This window comes from Alligator sinensis, unplaced genomic scaffold (assembly GCF_000455745.1).
Source record: "Alligator sinensis unplaced genomic scaffold, ASM45574v1 scaffold371_1, whole genome shotgun sequence".
Classification (NCBI taxonomy): domain Eukaryota; kingdom Metazoa; phylum Chordata; order Crocodylia; family Alligatoridae; genus Alligator; species Alligator sinensis.
Genome location: NW_005842262.1, coordinates 876,930 through 896,634, shown reverse-complemented (window position 1 = coordinate 896,634; position 19,705 = coordinate 876,930). Strand labels below are relative to the sequence as shown.

Below are 19,705 nucleotides of genomic sequence, written 5' to 3'. Positions count from 1 at the left end.
CTGCAAGCCAGGCTGGGACGTGGTTCTGGGCCCCAGTCTGGAGCATGAATGTAGCCTATTGGTGCCAGAGCAAGGATAAGCAGTAGGATGAGAAGGAGGGCAGAGGAGTTGGAGGCTGTGGGGGGCGGGGGAGAGTTCAAGGCTGAGGTGAGGGCAGAGGTTCATGGGAGGAAGATGGGGTGAAGAGAATGGTAGGGAGAGGAAGGTAGGGGCCCAGGCTTTGTGAGGGAAGAGGTAGGGGGTGCAGAGGCAGGAAGGAAGCAGACGGCAGCTGGAGCTCTGGCCCCAACATGGGTTTGGGCCTGGAGCCACAGCAGCTCCCTCCCCCCCTCTCCCCAGCCTGTCCCCTCATACTCGATTCCATGGGGCTTTTTCTCTCCCCAACCATTTAACATGGGGAAGAGGGGCTTAGCTGATATCAAGGAAATATGGTATTTTCCGCCTATAATGCACACTTCAATTTCCAGCTGCTGGGGGCGTTTTTTGGGTGGGGAAGCTATGTGTTTGTATGCAAGAAAATGCAGCAACCATTATCCTGGGAATCCTGAAACTGATGGATTACAAATTTTGGCTGATTTTGAAAGTGATACCTGGGATCGGCAGAAGGTTTCTGCCACTTGCATACTGTTTCACAGAGCTGCCAAATCCCATCAGCTTTTTCTCCCTTAAAAAATACAGAGGGGCCAGAGAGCTGGGCTTTTTTGTCGCTGCTTATAATTTTCTGTTTCTGCAGGAAGAATAAAATCCATCTGTTCTTCAGTTACAAGGTGCTTTGCTCTAGGATTTGATTATTTTGTTTTCATGGGGTCCCTGAAACCCTATTTAAGAGCCTTGGGGATAGGCTATAAAGTACAAGCGTAATAATAAAGGGATAGATGTGACTGCATGTCATCTCTCTCATGGCTCTTTCTGCTGATTTGACTGTTGTTTTTTATAATTCAAGGACCCCAAACTGCTGTCAATGGCATATTCAGCTGTTGGAAAACTCTCCAGGTAACTGAAGCACATTTTAAGTAATGGGATGTCAGATAACTTTTCCAAAGCAATTTTGTTAATTTGTCAGCATGAAAGCTTCATGCCACATGGCAGTTTGTAGCTGACAACAGCATGTAGAAGCGTGTGATATCTCTAGAGGTGTAAAATGACGTATGGGGGCCTGATTGATAAGCTAGGAGTTACCAATGGTAGTTCAGGAAACCGTATGTGGAACTTCAAACATTGTTCTGCTTTTGAGAGTGCCAGAAATAAATGCACAGCACGTGCCACTGCGCATGAAGGTCAGCAGGTCGTGTGTTCAGAAACTGACCTCCAAGCTGGCTGTCAGATTGGCTTTCTCTATAGAACATTTTTATTTCTGAACCAGACTGAGAGAGTCTTAGTTAGAATAATTGCTTAGTTAGAAAAATTGCTTGGTTGTGAAGACCAGGCTTCTTAGAGTGTGTGTGAAGGCTGAGGTAAGAAGTAAAGAGTGACATGCATAGCAGAGCACGGCTTTGGTTTCATTCTTGATTTTTAAATTAAAAAAAAAAAAAATACTTAAACCATGTGATTTCTGTTTCAGCCGAATGCCTCAGCTCTTTACGAAGGACATAGCTCTTGTGCAGCAGTTCTTTGAAGCTTTGTGCAAGGTAGGGGATAATTTGGGTCTGGGAAAAGGCTAATTTTTTAGATAGTATACTTTAATTTTTTGGGGATACACATCAGAGTAATGGAATTCTCTTGTTTCTGTATTACAGGAAGAGCCTGATACCAGACTTGCTATTCAGGAAGCCTTGTCTATGATGGTTGGTGCATATAGTAGTTTAGAAGGAGCACAGCGTACGCTTATGGAGGCTCTTGTGGCTTCATATCTAATAAAGGTATTATATTGGAGTCAAAATAATTTATCTTTTTTTTTTAAATGGCATATACTGATAGTATCTTGAACATTATTATGTTTTGTTAGAGACATTCTTGTCTCTCTCATAGTATGCATTGTTAGAGCTGCATAGAGGCCTTGTGTATAATGAAATGAAGCGCTTTAGAATGTTTAGTGACTCAAATAATAAACCCCCACTTGTCCAAATCTCAGGCCTGGGTTTTTAGAATTGCTTCCATATGTGCAGTTGCTGTGATTGGAGAGGTGCTGGTGTATGCATTGCCAGTGACTGTGTAAGTAACTATATATATTAGGCATGCAAATACAAGACCATTTTGCCCATGCATTCTAAAATTCTGGCCCTCAAGGCAAAGGCAATATCATTTTAAGATGAAAAACCTCTGGTCGTAAAACATATTTCTCCAGTCCTTGCACAGAGGATGGGATTTGTTGAACCATTAGTTCTTTTCATACCTGGCTACTCTGATCCTGTTTGCAGTTTGATTTTGTTTGTTTGTTTGTTTTGTCCTGCACTGTTTTACTCTTCTCAAAACTGCTTGTATGAAAATACTCAGATAAGAGGTTTTATGACAAATGTCTATGAGTCCTAAAAGTGTGCGTGTGTGTGATTACACATATTTAATAATCCATGTTGAGATTAATGTTAGAAAAAAATGTGATATTTTGGGGTATCCCCCCATTTTTCTTTTTCAGGAAGAATCAGTTTAGGATAGTCAGAGACGATCCCAGCAGGGCCCGGGGCAAAGCAGCCTGCGTGGGGCCCCCCTCCCCGTCCCACGGCACACTTACACTGGGGAGTGAAAGCCCCAGCACACCGGATGTGGCGGGATGGGTGGTGGCCGGAACAAACAAAGAGTTGTCCAACCCACTGAGCAGGCGGATGAGCTAAATTGCAGCTGTAGCCTCTCTGTCCGGCTCTGCGGGGCCCCCCACAAAGTGCAGGGCTGGGGGCAGTTGCCTCAGTTCGCACTCCTCCACCCCTCTGGGGATGGCCCTGGGGATAGTAGTCTTGATTTTTCTAAGTAATTGAGGCACAGTATTGTCCCAGATAAAGATACTGTTAAGGCTGATCACTATTGCATAAAAGAACTATAATTATATTCATTTAAATTCCCACTTCAGTGATACCTGTGTTTTATTTATTTTTTTTAAAGCCTGAAGTCCAAGTACGTCAGGTGGCTGTGAAATTTGCCAGCACAGTGTTTCCTCCAGATCACATCCCTTCCCGATACTTGCTCCTGCTGGCTGCTGGAGATCCGTAAGTTTCAGCAAGGGTCAACTTTCACATTTAGGCTGTAATAAAATAATTCAGTGCAGTGGCTTGGACATGGTGCCTATAGCATTAACGACAGTCTTGCAGAGTGGTACCTCTGACTTTAGTAGGGTTTTAGTGCTAAAAGGCAGCACAAGCAAGCTAAAGAGGAACAGGAGAAAAATAATCTTGTGTAGTTAACAGTGTAAAATGGCAGAAGGTGAGGTGAGGCATTGCTTTTAATTTAAGATGCACTGAAAGAGGAAAACCCAAACTGCTCACACTTTGATCTACTCAGCCAACATGTAGCGAATCAGTTGCAGCTAGCATGTTTTTCATTGGACTGAATTAGTGCTGTTTCAGGAGCAGCTGCTTCACCTAAATGCTTAGTGATTAACGCTGGACATATGTTGGCAATGGATAAGAAACTCAAAATGATGAGGGGGAGGAGAGGAAGAGAAATAAAACAAAGCTTCTAGGACCAGGGAAGTAGGAAGACCAACAGTTGAAGATGAATGGTGTAGCCTGGTGAAGAGGTGATAATGTTGGGTAGAACAAAGATGTAATGATAAGTAAATAAAGAAGGTTGATCACAATGGCATCTTCCTCCTAGAATCAAAATGTTATTTAATATCTTCAGTTGTACCTTTACTTAGGAAAACCTCTTTCCCTAAAATCTCTTCCCTTTGCCCCCATCTTCCTGAACAATTCCCTCTTGTTCTTCATTAAGTGATGCTTATTCTAACCTGATGCATCAGTGGTTTCTGTTTCTCATTTTCCCTTTTGAAAGACGTGAAGAGGTGCATGGAGAAGCACAGCGTGTACTAAGAACATTCCCTGGGAAAAATGAAAAGGAAAGTGCTGGGAAACAGATGCCTTCATTCCCAGAAATGGTTCATTACATTCAGGACAAGGTACTGCCTTTCAGCTCTAGTGATACACTAAGGCAGGATTTAGACTGCAGCTTTTACTATCTTACACATTAACGATTGCAGAGGTCTATCCCTTCAAGTATTATTAACTGAAATCTTAGTAAAGACCAAACTCTAACCCTTTTTTCACCATCAGTTAATTTTTTTAAAAATTCCTTTGGTTCCCATAATTTTATTACCTCACAAGGGATCTATAGAGTCCTTCAGCCTAGATGGGGTCTGCATCAAAGTGTGAAAAATGAGAAATACTCCCCTTCGTACATGCACACACATTGTAACTCCTGACCTTGGAATCTAAGAGTGAGATTTAGTGTTTGGAGACTGGCATTCAGCTTGGTGCTCCAGGATGTCATCTACTGATTAATCTTGGGTATTTGCTTAACAGCCCTGTGATTCATTGGGGCCCAGATTTAGTGATGAGTTTGACCTACTTGATTTCAGTGGGATTTAAGCATGCATTTAAAGTTAAACATAAAACATTTAAAGTTAAGCATTTTGCTAAGGCCAAACTTAGAGCTATGTTATACACTGATAAGCTAATACTTGAGTATCTTATTGGATCATTATGAAGTGTAGAGCTGGTTGAAAGAATTCTGACAAATTTTTCAGTTAAAAATGCCAATTTAGGGGAGGGCAATGCAAGCTCAGTTCACAAAACAAAATGCATGGGAACATGTTGATAAATTTCCACTTGAAACTAGGCAGATTTCTTGCCAGCTCTTCAATCTCCCCAGCCGATAGGCTTCCATGGGGCAGGAGCTTCTTGGACTCCCTGAGAGCTAGACATCCTAAAGAACTAGCTGGCCTGGGATTTGGAGAGCTCTTGCTTCCAGGCTTCTAGCTTGTCAGCAGCTCCTGGAGGGTGCAGGGGGCTGCAGAGCCACAGCTGTCAGACTATTGGCTCCCCCCCAGCTTGGGAGCCTTAGACCTGAGGAATTTTCTTGGCATTTTGTTTTGATTTGAAGGCAAGATGTATAGTACAACAGTTGAAATTAAATAAAGCAACAAAGGTAGTAATGCAGTTGGTGGTTGCAGCAGAATTTCAAGGAAATAAGCCAGCTGCAGCATTTAAGTTTTCCACCTGTTTCTTTAGGCCTCTCACCGAATGAAAACACCGGCTAAATATATGACTGGAACTGCAGTCCTGCCTTTCAATCCTGCTACATTTGGGGAGGTAAATACCTGTCTTTACTTCACTAGTGACAAACTTGTCATGTGTTATTATTTAACTTACAGGAGAGCATGAGAAGGCAATGGTTATGGGGGGTTAGACCTGGGATTTGTGAGATCTCGGTTCACTTCTTGAACGAATTCTGTGGACTCTGCCAGTATCCTTAAAAAGGGAGATTCAGAGCAGGTTAGTAGCTCGTTAGCCTATCTATTTCCAGGGCTATTGTTTATGAAGAGGGCCTTACCCATGTCTTTGAAGTACTCCTGCCATCCAAACCTCACAACTCCTTCCAACAGTGTTCCTAATGCACCTGTCTGCCCTAGATATTTTTCTCCCAACTTGATAGCAGATAGTTGGGCAGCAGATGTCAGTGATGAAGCTGGGACTCAGTGGTCCAAGTTCAGAGCTGGTGTGTAAGTCACTTGTTAGTAATTGTGTTTTGAATGCAGTATGTGCCCAGCTGTTTGGAAAAAGATGCAGGTTGCCCCAGTTCAAATGCTTATTTGGATTTGACCTAGATAATCTGATTTATGAATAAATAGATCTACTGTTGTCAATATTGAGTTTGCACCTGCAGACTGATCTTTGTATTGCAAAAAGCAGTCCCAAAATGTATTTTAACAGATTATAGAGCATATTCAGTAATGTAGCATGGTTTTTTCCCTTAAACTTAGTTAAAAAGTGAACTGTATTGTCTCGGTTGAGTTGTGCACAGCCTCTTGCTTTCTCTTCTGCTCAAACTTCAGTATAATTTTCCTGCATCTCTTTGAGCTATTTCTAGCCCTGTATTTTTCTCTTCTTTGTTTAGATAGTCCTGTACCTGCGAATGTGTCTTGCTCACAGTGCAGGTGTGGTGCCAACTTCTCAGAACCTAGCTGACATGCAAGACCATGCTCCAGCAATTGGACGTTACATTAGAAATCTAATGTCTGGCAATCACATATCCTCCTCTTCATCTTCCTCAAAAAGTGGAGAAACCAACCCTGTACAGATATATATTGGTCTCCTTCAGCAGCTGTTATCTGGTGTTGGAGGTGAGGAACCCTAGGCCACTGCCAAGAAAAGAAGAAAAGGCTTTCCGTAGCTTACGGATGAGCTTTGGCCAGCCATACTCAATACCCTGAACTTTGCTTCATTGACAGCCAGGTTTATGTTATAAACTAACCCAAACCATTCTAACCCAATTCATGGTGTAGGCTTGTTTCCTTGTGCTACACCATTGTGACGGGGTGACTGGGTGCGGGTGCTCTAACAGTATCCATAGATTGGAGGTCGGCGTTTAAGGCTGTTGGTTCATGTTCATTATGTTTGTCACCTAATTATTCCTTTTGTTTAACAAACTTCTCATTCAACTTGTGACATTTTGGGGGGAAATCAGACTGGTTAAAAATACCTTGCGTTATTTAAAACATGTTGGAAATACTGATTCTGGTATTAACCGTTTGCCTGACTGATGTCTGTAAGAGACAGAAATTAAGTATGGCCTCAGTTATCTGGGATCTGTATGTTACATTGCCTGATTAAGGCATCATCTACCTGTTGTTTTTTTTATCTTTAATGTAAATATATAATGGTAAACACTGAACTTTATCTTGTATAACCTGACTCTCTAATTATTGTGTAGGTTTGCCAGTCATGTACTGCCTTCTAGAAGTTGTTTCGGTGTATCCAGAAAAACTTGCCGCCAGATTTGTAGATAAAATAGATTGGATAAAGGTATGTTGAATATACATGTAGGTTTTTGGGTCATATGAGCAAAATCTGACATTTCTTTGGGAGGGAGGGGTGTTGAATAAAAAACACATTGTCAAATTAGTTAGTCTCATCTAATTTTATTTTACTGACTTGTTAGAGGAAATCTTTAAAGTGACACTGAAAGAAGTGAGAATGAGAGTTTTATGAAATGAAATGCTGGTGAATAATCTCCAAAGGCCAAACTTGTTCTTCCCAACTTCTCTCTTAATTCAGCTTCTTTCACACATCCCCTCAAGTGGCATGTTAACATTTTACAGACTGCAGTGCCTTTACCTTGATGGATGATCTATCTGAAATGCAATTATTATAAAATTCAAGTTTAAAGAAAAAAAAGAAAGGAAGAAAATTGCAAGTGTCCCTCCAACTTTCCTCATGAATGTACAGAATGTAATACCTTTATTATTGATATAAAGATTGAATACCTAATACGAAAGAGCCCAGTTTTCAGAAATGGTTTATGTGATTTTTTTCTTGGTAACAATTGGTTATGTTCTGACTCCAGGCCTTTTAGACCCATTGGCAGAAGTGCATTCAGAAGTGATGTCCTATTTGCCATTTGCTCATTAATTGGAAATTTATCTTGGCTAGTGAGAGAATAAATTATTTACTAGCATTTTTATTTCCTAAACCTGTTCTGAATCTAATTACACTGAGTCTTCTTTCTCTTTTTGAATTATTTTCTGCTGGTGTACAGATTTGCTGGATCTTACTTTTTAGGCAGGAACTAAGGCCATTTACTTTCCTTATATTAGTAGACTTCGAGCCAGATCCTCTGTTAACATAAATCAGGGTAGTTTCATTCCTCCTTTGTTGTGATTGTGTTACCTTTTCAGATTTCGCCAAAGAGATATTGCTCAAGCAGCTCTTTAGAGGAAGGCAGTTTCATTATGCTGATGCAGGTTTTGAATTGACCTGTAATTCCAGTTTTGGGACTTCTGTGATAAATCTCACTAGGGTGACTATTTTTCCTGGTGATCCAGTTCCTTGAGGCCTTTAATTTGAATTTTATATGCATGTTTTTCTGTGTAAAACAAAATGCACCAACGGTTGATTTTTTTTGTGAAAACAAGGTTACAAATTAAAAATCAAGAATTAATGTTTATATTATATTTGCTAACACGGTTATAATAATCTTAACTTTTTAACAACTTGGATGGTAAAGATATCACTTACACACATACAATGTGGGTGAATTAATTTAACTGTGAGGACTGTGGGGTGTTTTTGTGTGCGTGTTTAAACTGTTCATCCTTACAGTGCATTCTCAACTGTTCTGTGTGTTATCCTTAAAACCTTTGCATTAAAGCCTACCTGGCAGCACTACAGAACTGAAGAATTGTCTTGTAAAATGTCAATGTTTTTTTAGCTGAATGTGGGTGGTAAATATGAAATGGGTCCTAAATATGGTAATAAGTAATAATATTTAAAGGGTATAATAGATTTAAGAATAAAATCTGGATTACTAGGTGAGTAGCTGCATCAGAACTGTGTTCGTGCTGTTGCATTAGTGTAGTAGGTTTGATGTTTGTGATAATTTTTACAAATTCTACAGAGCCTGATGAACACAAGCAAGGAAGAGATGCGTGAGCTGGCAGCACTGTTTTATTCTGTTGTGTTGTCAACTATGTCTGGAAATGAACTCAAGTCCTCTGTACAGCAACTGATCAAGACTGCTAAAGACAATCATGTAATAATTATGGTCTCTCTATCTCTTTTTTGGCCAGTTTTTAATAGTTGAAGATATTATGCTGACAGTATATCCTGAGTATACTAGCCTTATCATTTGTTTAAGGCAAAAAACATTGTGCAGGAGCAGAACATCTTCCTAAGTGAATGAATCATTGGTGTTCTGCTCAGTTTGGTCAAATGATCTATTTTTGACATTTCTCATGTCATGGCATTTTCTAATCAGTAGAGTCCGAAACAATTGTTAATAATTTAATCAGTTGAATATTCATCATCCTATTGAATGATGATGGGTTCCACTAGCTACTTTGGGAAGTTATTTAATTCTTTATTCATGAGCAATTAAAGGTGTCCACAAAAGAAAAATGTTTAACTTATTACTCATCACTGGTCCTGGCTTCCCTTTACCAGAAGGCAATGAAAGTTTGTTCAGCCCAGCATCCTATGCTAGATGAGGCCTGGCTTCCTTCCCTCCTCACGGTGGATTAGTCAGCAGCCTTCCACTTCCTATAACTGCTGTCACTACAAAGTGAATTTTTCTTCCCTCTTCCTGGAACCCTGGTCCCTCTTTTTTTTTTTTTTTGGATCTTATCTGAGCCTCTTCACCAACAAAATGAAGGGATTTAAATTCACTTCTTTAATGAACGTAGGTAGTTTTAATTTTTGATGTGGTTTGCATACCTGAGTCTCAGATAAGAACTGGATTTCCTAAGCTAAGCTTTCCCAAATATATATATAAAAATAAAAATCTTATTAGCTGTATAAGCTCAGTAGCCTGTTGTAGGACAGTTGAAATTAGCCATACAAATTTGTTGAAAAGATATTATAATATTTTTAACAGCCATTTGGCAAAATGTAGCCCTGACGGCATTGCACTGTGTTGGCTTACATTCAGAAAGTATGTGATCTATATAAATCAGTGTTAAACATGTTTCTATCTACAGTAAATTAAGAGGAGATTTTCAGAACTTTCTACAGGATTTAGGAAAGCAGGTTCCAATGAATATTTTAAAAGGACTTGTCCCCCTAAGTTGCTTAGATGCTTTTGAAAATAGCTGCTGAAAGTTTGTATTTATAAAGTAACATTGGCAGAGCCCCAAATCCCCAGGGCCCCTACATGTGCAATAGCTCAGAATTGCCTTGGTATATCAATCCATTAGGACTCTATATAAATCTGTTTTATATCAAATGCTCGGTTGCATCTGTGTCCATCAGTAAACTGAATTTTGGTATTGTCTGTAGAACCCAGAGGTCCAGCATGGTGCCTTGTTGGCTTTGGGATTCACAGTAGGAAGGTACCTGGCTAAAAAGAAAATCGGGATGATGGAGCTACAGGATATGGAGCCAAATACTGATGTCATACCAGAACAAGAACAGCTCATAAAGACTACAACAGAAACAATAGGTAACTTAACACTTTGGGTACTGTGTGGACAGATTGACTTTGCTTCTGGTTCAGGGTGTTTCTAAAGTTGGTGTTGTTGACTGACAATCATCTTGATTCCAAATAACTGTCTGATGGACTTGTTGGTCTGAAGAAATGTCTCCTAGGCTGTTATCTGGTCAGAGTGCACAAATATAAACAATACTCTCTGTTCAAAATAATTAAGTCTGTCATATGTGATAGACTACTATATGTCTACATGTTGCTGGTAGGTATTGTAGGGTTTTGAACCTCTCTTGCCTAGTGGTTTACCCCCTTGCGATGTCAGGGTGAGATCTTAAGAAAAGCATTACTTGCAGGACCAGTTGCTTGTTCCCTTTCACCTGCCATGTCTTAATGTTCTTCCTGGGCAACAGTGTCTGCAGGTATCCTGTGAGATCTCACTCGTTTGGATTGTTCGTGGGGCTCCAACCTCCCCTTTACCCCCCCCAACCCTTGCTGCATCCAGGACCGGAACTGGCGTTGTTGCCTTGGAGCTCACTTTGCTTGGATGATAGGTCCTCACCCGCGCTGTCCCTTGTTGGTATGAGTTGCTCCCCAGTCGTCAGCTTGTTCTCAGCCGTTCTTTGGCACAGGCTAATGTCCCCACAACTAACCTTGTCACAGATTTGCATAACACAGTTCTTTCAACAGTAACTTAGGAAATTAAAGTTCAGTCGACCAGCCTCTGCTGGTATACTTTCGTGGCTACTGGGTCTTGCCACACGTTGAGTTGAGGGGCTTTTCAGTGCCTTGCTGTGCCCCTCTGACCCAATTGGGTCCTCTCTGGGTACCTGCCCAGTCAGCCGCCACTCCTGGCCTCGATGCTGTCTGGAACTTCGACTCCTGTCTTATCATTAGGGCTTCAGCCCTCCTGGGGACTGCTCTTATCCTGATGGATCCCTTTCAGGCTCTGACTAGCCTCAGGGCCAGTTAGGCTTCCCTGCTAAGCCTAATGTCACCTCCTGGCTCCTGTCGCCACTCTTCCCCACCAGGTACCTCTGAGCTCCAGCACTGCCCATCCTGTTGGGGCTCTGGACCCTTCTCTGACCCTTTCTTCACCGGGGCACACAGCTGGCTCAGCTCTCGGGGCGAGCCACATGCAACTTCCCTGCCGCTCTTCACCAGGGTGCGCAGCTAGCTCTACTCTCCGAGCAAGCCACATGCAGCTTCCTGGTTCTGCCCTGTTTCTGCAGGCTCCTTCTCCCCTTGCAGCCATTCCAGCCGGATGCTGTCCAGCTCGCTGCCTGCCCTTTGCCTGTCTGGCATCTTCCTGCGGCTCCACCTTCCCAGCGAGCTGTTCCAAAGCTCTCTTCTCCGGCTCTCCTGCCCCTTGTGGCATTTTCCCGCCACTTCTCAAGCCTTCCCTTCTTGATGCACGCTGTGTCAATCCCCTTCCTGCCCGTTTGTTCTCTGGGCCCCGCCTCCTTCTCCCTGCAATCTGCAGGCTCAGGCTGCTCTGGAGGTGTCACGCCAGAGCCAGCCTCTCTCCCCCTGCCAATGTGGGAAGGGGAGGGTGAGGAAAAACCCCATTGGCAGTCTCCCGCCCTTTCACAGTACAGGTGTGTACTTCTAGTACAGTCTCCTTTCTGTAATACCGTTTTTATTTCAGTGTAATCCCATTGACTTTACTCCTGATGCTTTCTCTTATAAAAGAGAAGAAAACCTAATCTTTGTTCTAAGAAGCTTAGGTACTTGACAATAGTGAAGACAAAAATCAGGATATCCTGTTGGTTCTTCATAGGTTCCTTTCTGGACAGCACCTCCCCGCTCCTGATAGTAGCTGCTTGTACAGCCCTTGGGGAGATTGGTCGGAATGGCCCCTTGCCGATCCCCAATGAAGGCAGTGGATTTACAAAGCTCCATCTTGTGGAAAGCCTGTTGGCCAGAATCCCTTCTAGCAAGGAAACTAATAAGGTAAGATTTTTTTTTTTTTTTTTTGTGATCCATGTTTATTTCTCTCCAAGTTCATTTGTGTGAGGAAGAGAAACTGGCAATCTTGGATTTTTTGGAGTCAAATTTAAAATATCAGTGTCACTCCTTAAGCACAAAGTACACAGCCCTGGTTTAACTATTCCTCCTGAATTCAATGGGAGTTTTATCACTGACTTTAGTAGGAGCAGAATTGTTATTTACCCGAAGCCCATCCAGGGTAAATATTAATAGCCTGTGCTTTATAAAGGAGGATGGGGGGATGAAGCAAAGATGATGTAATTTTGACTAAAAATTAGGAAGAACTTTTGTCAGCAAGGTATTTTAAGTGAGGCAATGCTTTTCAAATGGAGGGAGAACAAACTGCAGCAAGTGGGGTGCTTTCCAATATGTGTGGTTTTTGTTCTGTACCAGGAAAAGTCATGCCTTGTCATGGTGATGGCCTGAATGCCCCAATAGGTCTTTTCTATATCTGATTACTAGGAGTCCAGTACCCTACAGATGGATATCTTGTGCTTAAACTAGTAAGGAAGTGTAAAAGAGCAATAGTAAAAACAGTGGTTTTCAATCTACATTGAAAATACATCTATTGGATTTGTGGGGGGAAAATTAGTGATTTATTTTTCTTTTAAGTTGAAAGAGAGAGCGATACAAACACTGGGTTACTTTCCAGTGGGAGACGGAGACTTTCTCCACCAGAAACTACTGTTGCAAGGACTCATGGATTCTGTGGAGGTAAGGCACTTGCATTATGTTATCCTTTATTATTTTGGGAGAGTTTCTGTTAAAATTCATCTTCTAAAGGCCCTGGGCCATTTAAATCTTTTTTTTTTTTTTTAATCAGCTTTCCTGTTTTTAAAGTAGGTGGTGACACTAAGTTTATGGCTGTAAAGCTCTACTGTAAAACTTTCTAGAAAAGCTAAATATGCATTTACAGCTTTAGATCCCAGTCCTACCCACATTTACATAGCATGTTCTTCCACTAACGACTGTTTTGTGCGTGTAAAGTTATCCAAGTGCACGAGTGCTTTCAGTAACTGGGCCTTGGAGGCCACTTTTAAAAATATGATTTTCCAAAATATTTTAAAGAGGCAGGATAAAAATATCTTGTTTTTTTCAAATACATTAGCTATTGTGGCTCACTTGAATTGAGCATTGTATAAAATGATTTGGGAATGTTTTATGTTAATTTTGGGCCACAGTTGCTTGTTGTAAATGTACATTCTTCTGGTTTGCATAACATTTTTCAGAACTTAGTTGGGTGCAGAACAGTATCCTGGAAGGCAGAATTTAAAGCTCCTTGAATGTTAGGATAGCGCATTCTGTGCTTGCAAGTTGTTTCTTCCTTTTTCGCTTGATCACATTCACATAGGATTCGCCAATACAGAAATGACTCGAATATCAGATAGACTAGTTTTGCTGATTCTTCTAATCCTCTGTAACCAAACAAGCATAAAAAATGATGAGAACATCCTGTTCAGATATTCACAATGATTATTTCCAGTGCAACTCTATCATCCTAATGGAAGTTCGAAAGACGGAAATAATATGTTTGCTTTAGGAAAGTGCTGACCTTAGCCTGAGAAGCTTATTTTGAACAAAGCCATGTCACTGATTCTGCCAATAGCCAAGCTTCTCCCAGAAAGTCAGTGGTAAGCTTAAGGGTGCTCAGCATATTTGATGATAGGACCCTAAAGCTAGAAGTAGCAGGAAAAAGCATGAGCAATTCTGCTTTTCATACAGGTGAAGGGAATAGAGAAGGAGGTATTAGAGGGACACAGACCACAGCTAAATTCTATTCAGTGGCCCTTTGTAAATGAAGAGCAAATTTGTTGCATCTTTTCAGTTTAGAAGATACTACTTGGCTGTTCAGCCAAACTGGAAAGCAAATTAACAACACTTTGTTTTCAGGTGCTGTGGGAAGGGGAATTTATTTTTACTACATTTCAGTCCATTAATGCCTCAGCAACGCTTGCTAATGACTGTCAGATCCATAGTTATTTAGGAAATGAACATTTTTTTCATTGATGCTGGATCACTATATGCGCCTTGATTCCTGAAATGAACGTGTGCAGATCAGACCTGATGATTTTTAGTAGAGGTGCATTGGTCCAATACTGGATTGACACCGATATAAAGAAAATTTACTATATTGGAAATTGGCCCGATGCCGCCAATAATTTGGCTGATAAATGCCCGTGCGTGCACACAGCCACAGCACAGCATGCAGGCAATGAGAAGTGCACCCTGGCAGCTTGGAGAGCTGTGTCTAGCTGGTAAGTCCATTGTGGTGGAAGGGAAGGGGGGGCATGGGGGGACAGATCAATGGCACCTGCGGTGAGGGAGGGAGTAGGGCTGAGGCTAGGGAAGGTGCTGCCCAGCCAGGGCAGGGCATGGGATGGAGCTGCAGCTCATCTGAAGGGTGTAGGGGCAGGGCATGTGCCCCCGCCTGCCCCCCCCACACCCCCTCGGATCTGCGTAGGGCAGGGCAGGTTGGCTGCAGCTGCTGGCTGCAGCTGGGGCTGCGCCAGGCTCTTCCTCGCAGGTGCTGGACTCAGGGCTGGTGGTGGTGGCAGTGGGCTATGTGGGGGGCTGCAGCCACCCAAAATTTAGCCCTCCCAGTGCTGCCATCGCCCACCTTGTGCAGCCCTGGCTCTTCCTGGCATGTGGGTGGAGGTGGGGATTGAGCTGGGGCTGTTAGGCAGGCGGCGGGTGCACTGGGATGGGGGGTTGGGGGGCTACGGCATAATTTGGGGTGGCTGCAGCCCTCCGTAGCCCCTCCCAGTGCAGCTGCCGCCTGTCCCAAGCCCAGCCCCTGCTGAGAAGAGCCCAGTGCAGCCCCAGCTCCAGCCAGCAGCTCCAGCCCGCCTGCCCTGCCCCGTGCGGTCCCCTCACTCCCCTGAATGAGCTGTGGCTCTGTCCCGTGCCCTGCCCTGCCCAGCTGGGCAGCACCTGCTCCTGCGCTACTCCCCGCCTCACCATGGCACACGTTGATCTGCCCCACCACGCCCCTTCCCTCCCCACTCCCCTTCCACCATAACAACTTACCAGCTGGACACAGCTGCATTGGATCAGTATTGGCTGATATGCCTCCTTAAAAACTGGCTATTGGTATCAGCCCACAAAATCTCTATTAGTGCCTCTCTAATTTCTAGTGATGCACTATAGAGAGACCAGCAAACAGTGTGAAAGACAGATTTTCAAAACCACCCATGGGGTTGGATATTCAGTGCCCTTCATTTTTTTTAAAAGATTAAACATAAAACTCATTCAGGGAGGTTTTTTAAAATCTTAGCAATAGCATCCTTGTAGTTCTGCATGCAGAATTGAGCTGAGAGTTGAGAATTGCAGGGCTTTTCTAATTAATGGTGTGTTATAAAAAACATAGTGAATGAGGTCTTGCTATATTTTTTAGGCCAAGCAAATAGAACTCCAGTTCACAGTTGGGGAAGCCATTACCAGTGCTGCAATTGGAACCAGCTCAGTAGCTGCTCGTGATGCTTGGATGATCACAGAGGAAGAATATACTCCCCCAGCAGGTAAGCACAGCCAATGTGGGAGATTTGGAGATGGAAGGAGGACTTACACAGCCCAGGCTTTCAAGGTGCTGTATAGGGGTATGCAAAGCGGGCACTATTGGATTCAGATTTGGCTCAATTCGGGGGCACAGTGATTCAATTTGCTGATTCGGATCACTGTCCTGATTAGATTCTGATTTGGAGAATCAGCGATTCAGCCATAGGTGCAGCTTTATTTGTTTTTTCTACATACCTTGAGGGTACCAGGTGTGACTTGTGAATGCTGAGATGGTGGGGCGGATGGAGCATCCCATGGGAGCACGAGGGGGTCCCCTTGCGCTTGGTGGCGGACCCACAAGTGGACCGGAAGTACTTCTGGGTCTGCCGCTGAGTGTGTGGGGGACTCCCCTGCGCTCCTGTGGGATGCACCGCACCAGCTCAGCGTTCACAAGCCGTGGCTGGTACCCCGAGGTATGTAGAAAAAACATATAAAGCTGTGTCTATGGCCAAATCATTGAATCTCTCCAAATTGAATCAGAGGTTTCCAGTTCGATTTGGAGAGATTAATGGGTCTCCTGATTTGATTTGGATTCAGCAATTCGGCCACTGAATTGAGCTGAGTCTCCTCTGAATCGAATCAGAGACCGAAGCTTCGGACAGCCCTAGTGCCAAGCACTTTCCAAGACCCAAATTATTGTCATTGTGTTAGATAAGAACTCATATTTTCAGTGGGGTGTTCAGCATTTTGCTGGCGTAGGTTCTTTACTAGTCCATTTGCCTGCTACTTCAGAGGGTATTTTTTCTAATTTTTTTGAATGGACTGAATGAAGTAAAGGGAAAATAATTGGGTGGGAGGGGGAGGGGAGATGTCAAAGTACATACTAATTAAAATAGCTTCTAAATGAAGTACAGTTAACTAACTGCTATTTTACATTGCACTTCTATTATTTTATTGACCCTTTTATGCTTAAGACTGACCGAAGCTTTATAAAACAGTAAGAGCTAAATTTTCCAAAGCAGGCTTCATCTTTTAAGACCTGCAGTTTTTCTGAGATCAAATGTAAACATTTTTCCTGTGTTTTTGTACACAAATACTTGGGTTGATAGGAACAAAGTGCATTTGCACATGTGGATCAGGAACTTGAGCACCTACATGACTGTGTGCTCAAGTGCACCATTTATTTAATGATCTGATAATTTGGATATGTAAAAATGTGTGCATGTAAAATGTGCATCCAAAAAGAAGGTAGGTATGTTCTTAGGCTCCAGTCCTACAAACTCTTTGATGTTTGTATGCACATTCTCGTCCCATTGATATCAAATATTGGTGGGTTTAAGTACATGCAGAATTTGAGAGAAAGTGGGCTGACTCCCTGTGGGAAATTGCAATCCTGACAAAAACTCTAACACTCAGTCATAGCCTACAGTGCATGGCAGTGCACTAATGAGGAATTTCCGAAGGCACTCAGTATCTTTCAAGAATGAGCTAAGAAGCTGCTATTCTCCAATCTTTATCCAGGCAAAACTCCCCATGACTCTGAGAGCTTTGTCTGAGTACTGAAGACCCAGACTAGGTATTTATAGTACAGGCAGTCCTCGGACTTATGACACAATTGGTTCCTGAAAACCATGTCTTAAGTCGAAACATTGCAACTTGAAACCAATTTTCTCATAAGAAATAATGTTATAAATGGGGGATTGGAGGTTCCTGAACCAAGGCCTGATACCCTATTTTCACCAAAAATACCCCATAATTTTGTAATCAATTATAGATGAGTAAAACAGCTACATTAATGTATTTATATTGTAAATAGCAATCATATTGATTTAGATGGACTTCTTTGAGGTGACTTTGCTGGACTTTTTGAAGGACTCTTGGTTGGACTTTTTGAAGGGTTCTTGGCTGGAATCTTCTCAGGAGTCTTGGCTGCAGGTTTTTCTGGAGTCTTGTCTGCTTTCTTAAAGAAAGTGTCCAAGCAAGTTTGGGCAGATGTTCTCCAGGGAGATGAGCGACACAGCAAACTTGTTCGCTGGCGTGGCGTCACATTGTATCAAGCATTTTAAGTCAAAATTGACATCATAAAGTTGAAACGGTGTCAATTTATAAACGTTTTAAGTGTGAAACGTTGTAACTCGAAACGTTGCAAGTCGAGGACTGTCTGTATAAGAAAGGACTGTCTATATGTTGATTTATATGAAAGTGCATGTGAGGTTTGGTTTTAAAGTCATTTTTCCCATCTTTATTTTTTCCAGATGTGAAAGTAAATGACGTGGTCTCCTGGGTTCTAGACCTCATTTTGAATAAGCATATTGTCAGCCCTAACCCACATGTCAGGCAGGCAGCCTGCATCTGGTTGCTATCAATGGTGAAGAAGCTGAGCACACACAAAGAAATTAAGGTGAAAACCTACCTCTTTCCTACTTTCAGCTTCTGCTTCTCTTTCTTGCCTTTATCTTTCCTCTTATCCCCTCATTTCTCCTTCTCCCTCATCTAATTGCTTCTCACTGTGCCTCAGCTGTATAGCTCTAAGATTTCCAGGTGACACCTGCTTGCTCCATGTTCTTGGGGTAGTATTGCCCACTGGCGGTCTAGTCCTTCCTTTGCAGGCATTTAACTTAGACTAGGGGTGTCCAACCTTTTTGAATGTGGGACCGAATCATGAACTTTTTATCACCCAGTGGGCCGGCGAGCCATATTCAAACACCCTCTGTCCTGGGCCAAAGAGACCCTGCCTATGTAGCCCTACTGCACCTGCCTGTTACTGCAAGGTTCATGGTAGCTGCTGGTGGGCAGGGACAGGAGAGAGCCATTCTGCATCCAGCCAGCTACTGCCCCAGAGACTGAAGGGGAGAATTAAATAGCTCCACATCTCCATCCCCCAAGCAACACAGCCCCACAAGCCGGCACTGCCTGAGCGGGGCTGGAGCAAGGCAGCCGCTGCACTGCAGCCTCTTACCCGCACGGCCCTGCTCACCGTGGTGCCTGGCCGCCTGCACACGCAGCCCCGGTGGCCTCAGCGCTGTGAGCCCGGAGCATGTGGTCTGGCAGACACCGGCTCCCGCCACCTCACCCCGCAGAGGTCACGCCAGGACCCCGCCTGCTGAGGCCCCCCCATGCTGGCTTCCCACGTGCTACTGGGGACGGGAGGAGGCTGGTCAGGTCAGCATCACCAAGCAGAAGCAGTGGCGGAGCCGTGTACCGCTCGGGACTGACCAGTGCAGGCAGGGGAAAATGCAGCTGACCCCCCGCCGCTCTGGCCAGGCTCGTCCCGTCCCGAGCGGCACATGGCTCCGCCGCCGCTTCTGCTGGCCAGCGCAGACCCAGCTGGGCTCCTCCTGTCCCCAGCAGCTTGTGGGAAGATGGCTTCAGCCGCATGCCGCTTTTCCTGGCTGGTGCTGACCTGGCTGGGTCCGTCCCATCCGGAGCAGAATGCAGCTGAAGCCAGCTTCCCACATGCTGCTGGGGACAGGAGGAGGCCGGCCAGGTCTGCACCAGCCAGCAGAAGTGGCGGTGGAGCCGTGTGCCGCTCGGGACTGACAGGTGCAGGCAGGGGGAAAATGCAGCTGAGCCCCTGCCGCTCTGGCCGGGCTTGTCCCGTCCTGAGCGGCACACGGCTCCGCCGCTGCCTCTGCTGGCCAGTGCTCCTCCGGCTGGGCTCAGCTCTGGCTGGGCTGCAGCCCCCTGCTGCTCCAGCTGGGCTCATCCTGTCCCAAGAGGCACATGGCTACTCCTCTTCCCATACGCACCGCATCAGCAACATCAAGCTGATGCGGTGCGTGTGGGAACCTTGTCCCTTCCCTAGCCCTTCAGCAGCCATTAAGACGCTGCTGAGGGGCTGGGGGAGGGACAAGGGGTGGGAACGAAAGTAAACAGTGTTTACTTTCCTTTCCCGTCGTAGCACTGCGGGCCTCAGAAAATGCCTTGGCGGGCCGCATGTTGGACAAGCCTGACTTAGATGGAAGTCCGTGGGAGTTTAGTCTGCATAACAGCTAGAGGAAAAGGCTTCAACTAGCTGTTCCCTTGAGAGAAGGAAAATTGGTGTTAGTAGAATTTTTAAAGGATTCTTCTTGTGAAAGAGATTCTCTTTGCCCCGGAGAGGGGGGGCAGCAGGGTGGGGAGCCCCGAGTCCGCAGTGGGCAGCCCACATCCACCCCCC

At 44.0% G+C, this 19,705-nt stretch overlaps 1 protein-coding gene across 2 annotated transcripts in view; it reads left to right on the top strand.

The window, feature by feature from the left end:
- Positions 1-19,705, top strand: part of ECPAS (Ecm29 proteasome adaptor and scaffold) — a 75,583-nt gene that overhangs the window by 28,012 nt on the left and 27,866 nt on the right. For both annotated transcript variants that reach the window (XM_025208972.1, XM_025208973.1), the window contains 14 exons: positions 944-993; positions 1,562-1,628; positions 1,737-1,859; positions 3,034-3,137; positions 3,922-4,045; positions 5,157-5,237; positions 6,043-6,268; positions 6,859-6,950; positions 8,542-8,676; positions 9,918-10,080; positions 11,843-12,015; positions 12,664-12,765; positions 15,446-15,569; positions 17,802-17,947. In XM_025208972.1, the coding sequence (XP_025064757.1) occupies positions 944-993; positions 1,562-1,628; positions 1,737-1,859; positions 3,034-3,137; positions 3,922-4,045; positions 5,157-5,237; positions 6,043-6,268; positions 6,859-6,950; positions 8,542-8,676; positions 9,918-10,080; positions 11,843-12,015; positions 12,664-12,765; positions 15,446-15,569; positions 17,802-17,947 (1,710 nt within the window). The remainder of the gene's footprint in view (positions 1-943; positions 994-1,561; positions 1,629-1,736; positions 1,860-3,033; positions 3,138-3,921; positions 4,046-5,156; positions 5,238-6,042; positions 6,269-6,858; positions 6,951-8,541; positions 8,677-9,917; positions 10,081-11,842; positions 12,016-12,663; positions 12,766-15,445; positions 15,570-17,801; positions 17,948-19,705) is intronic.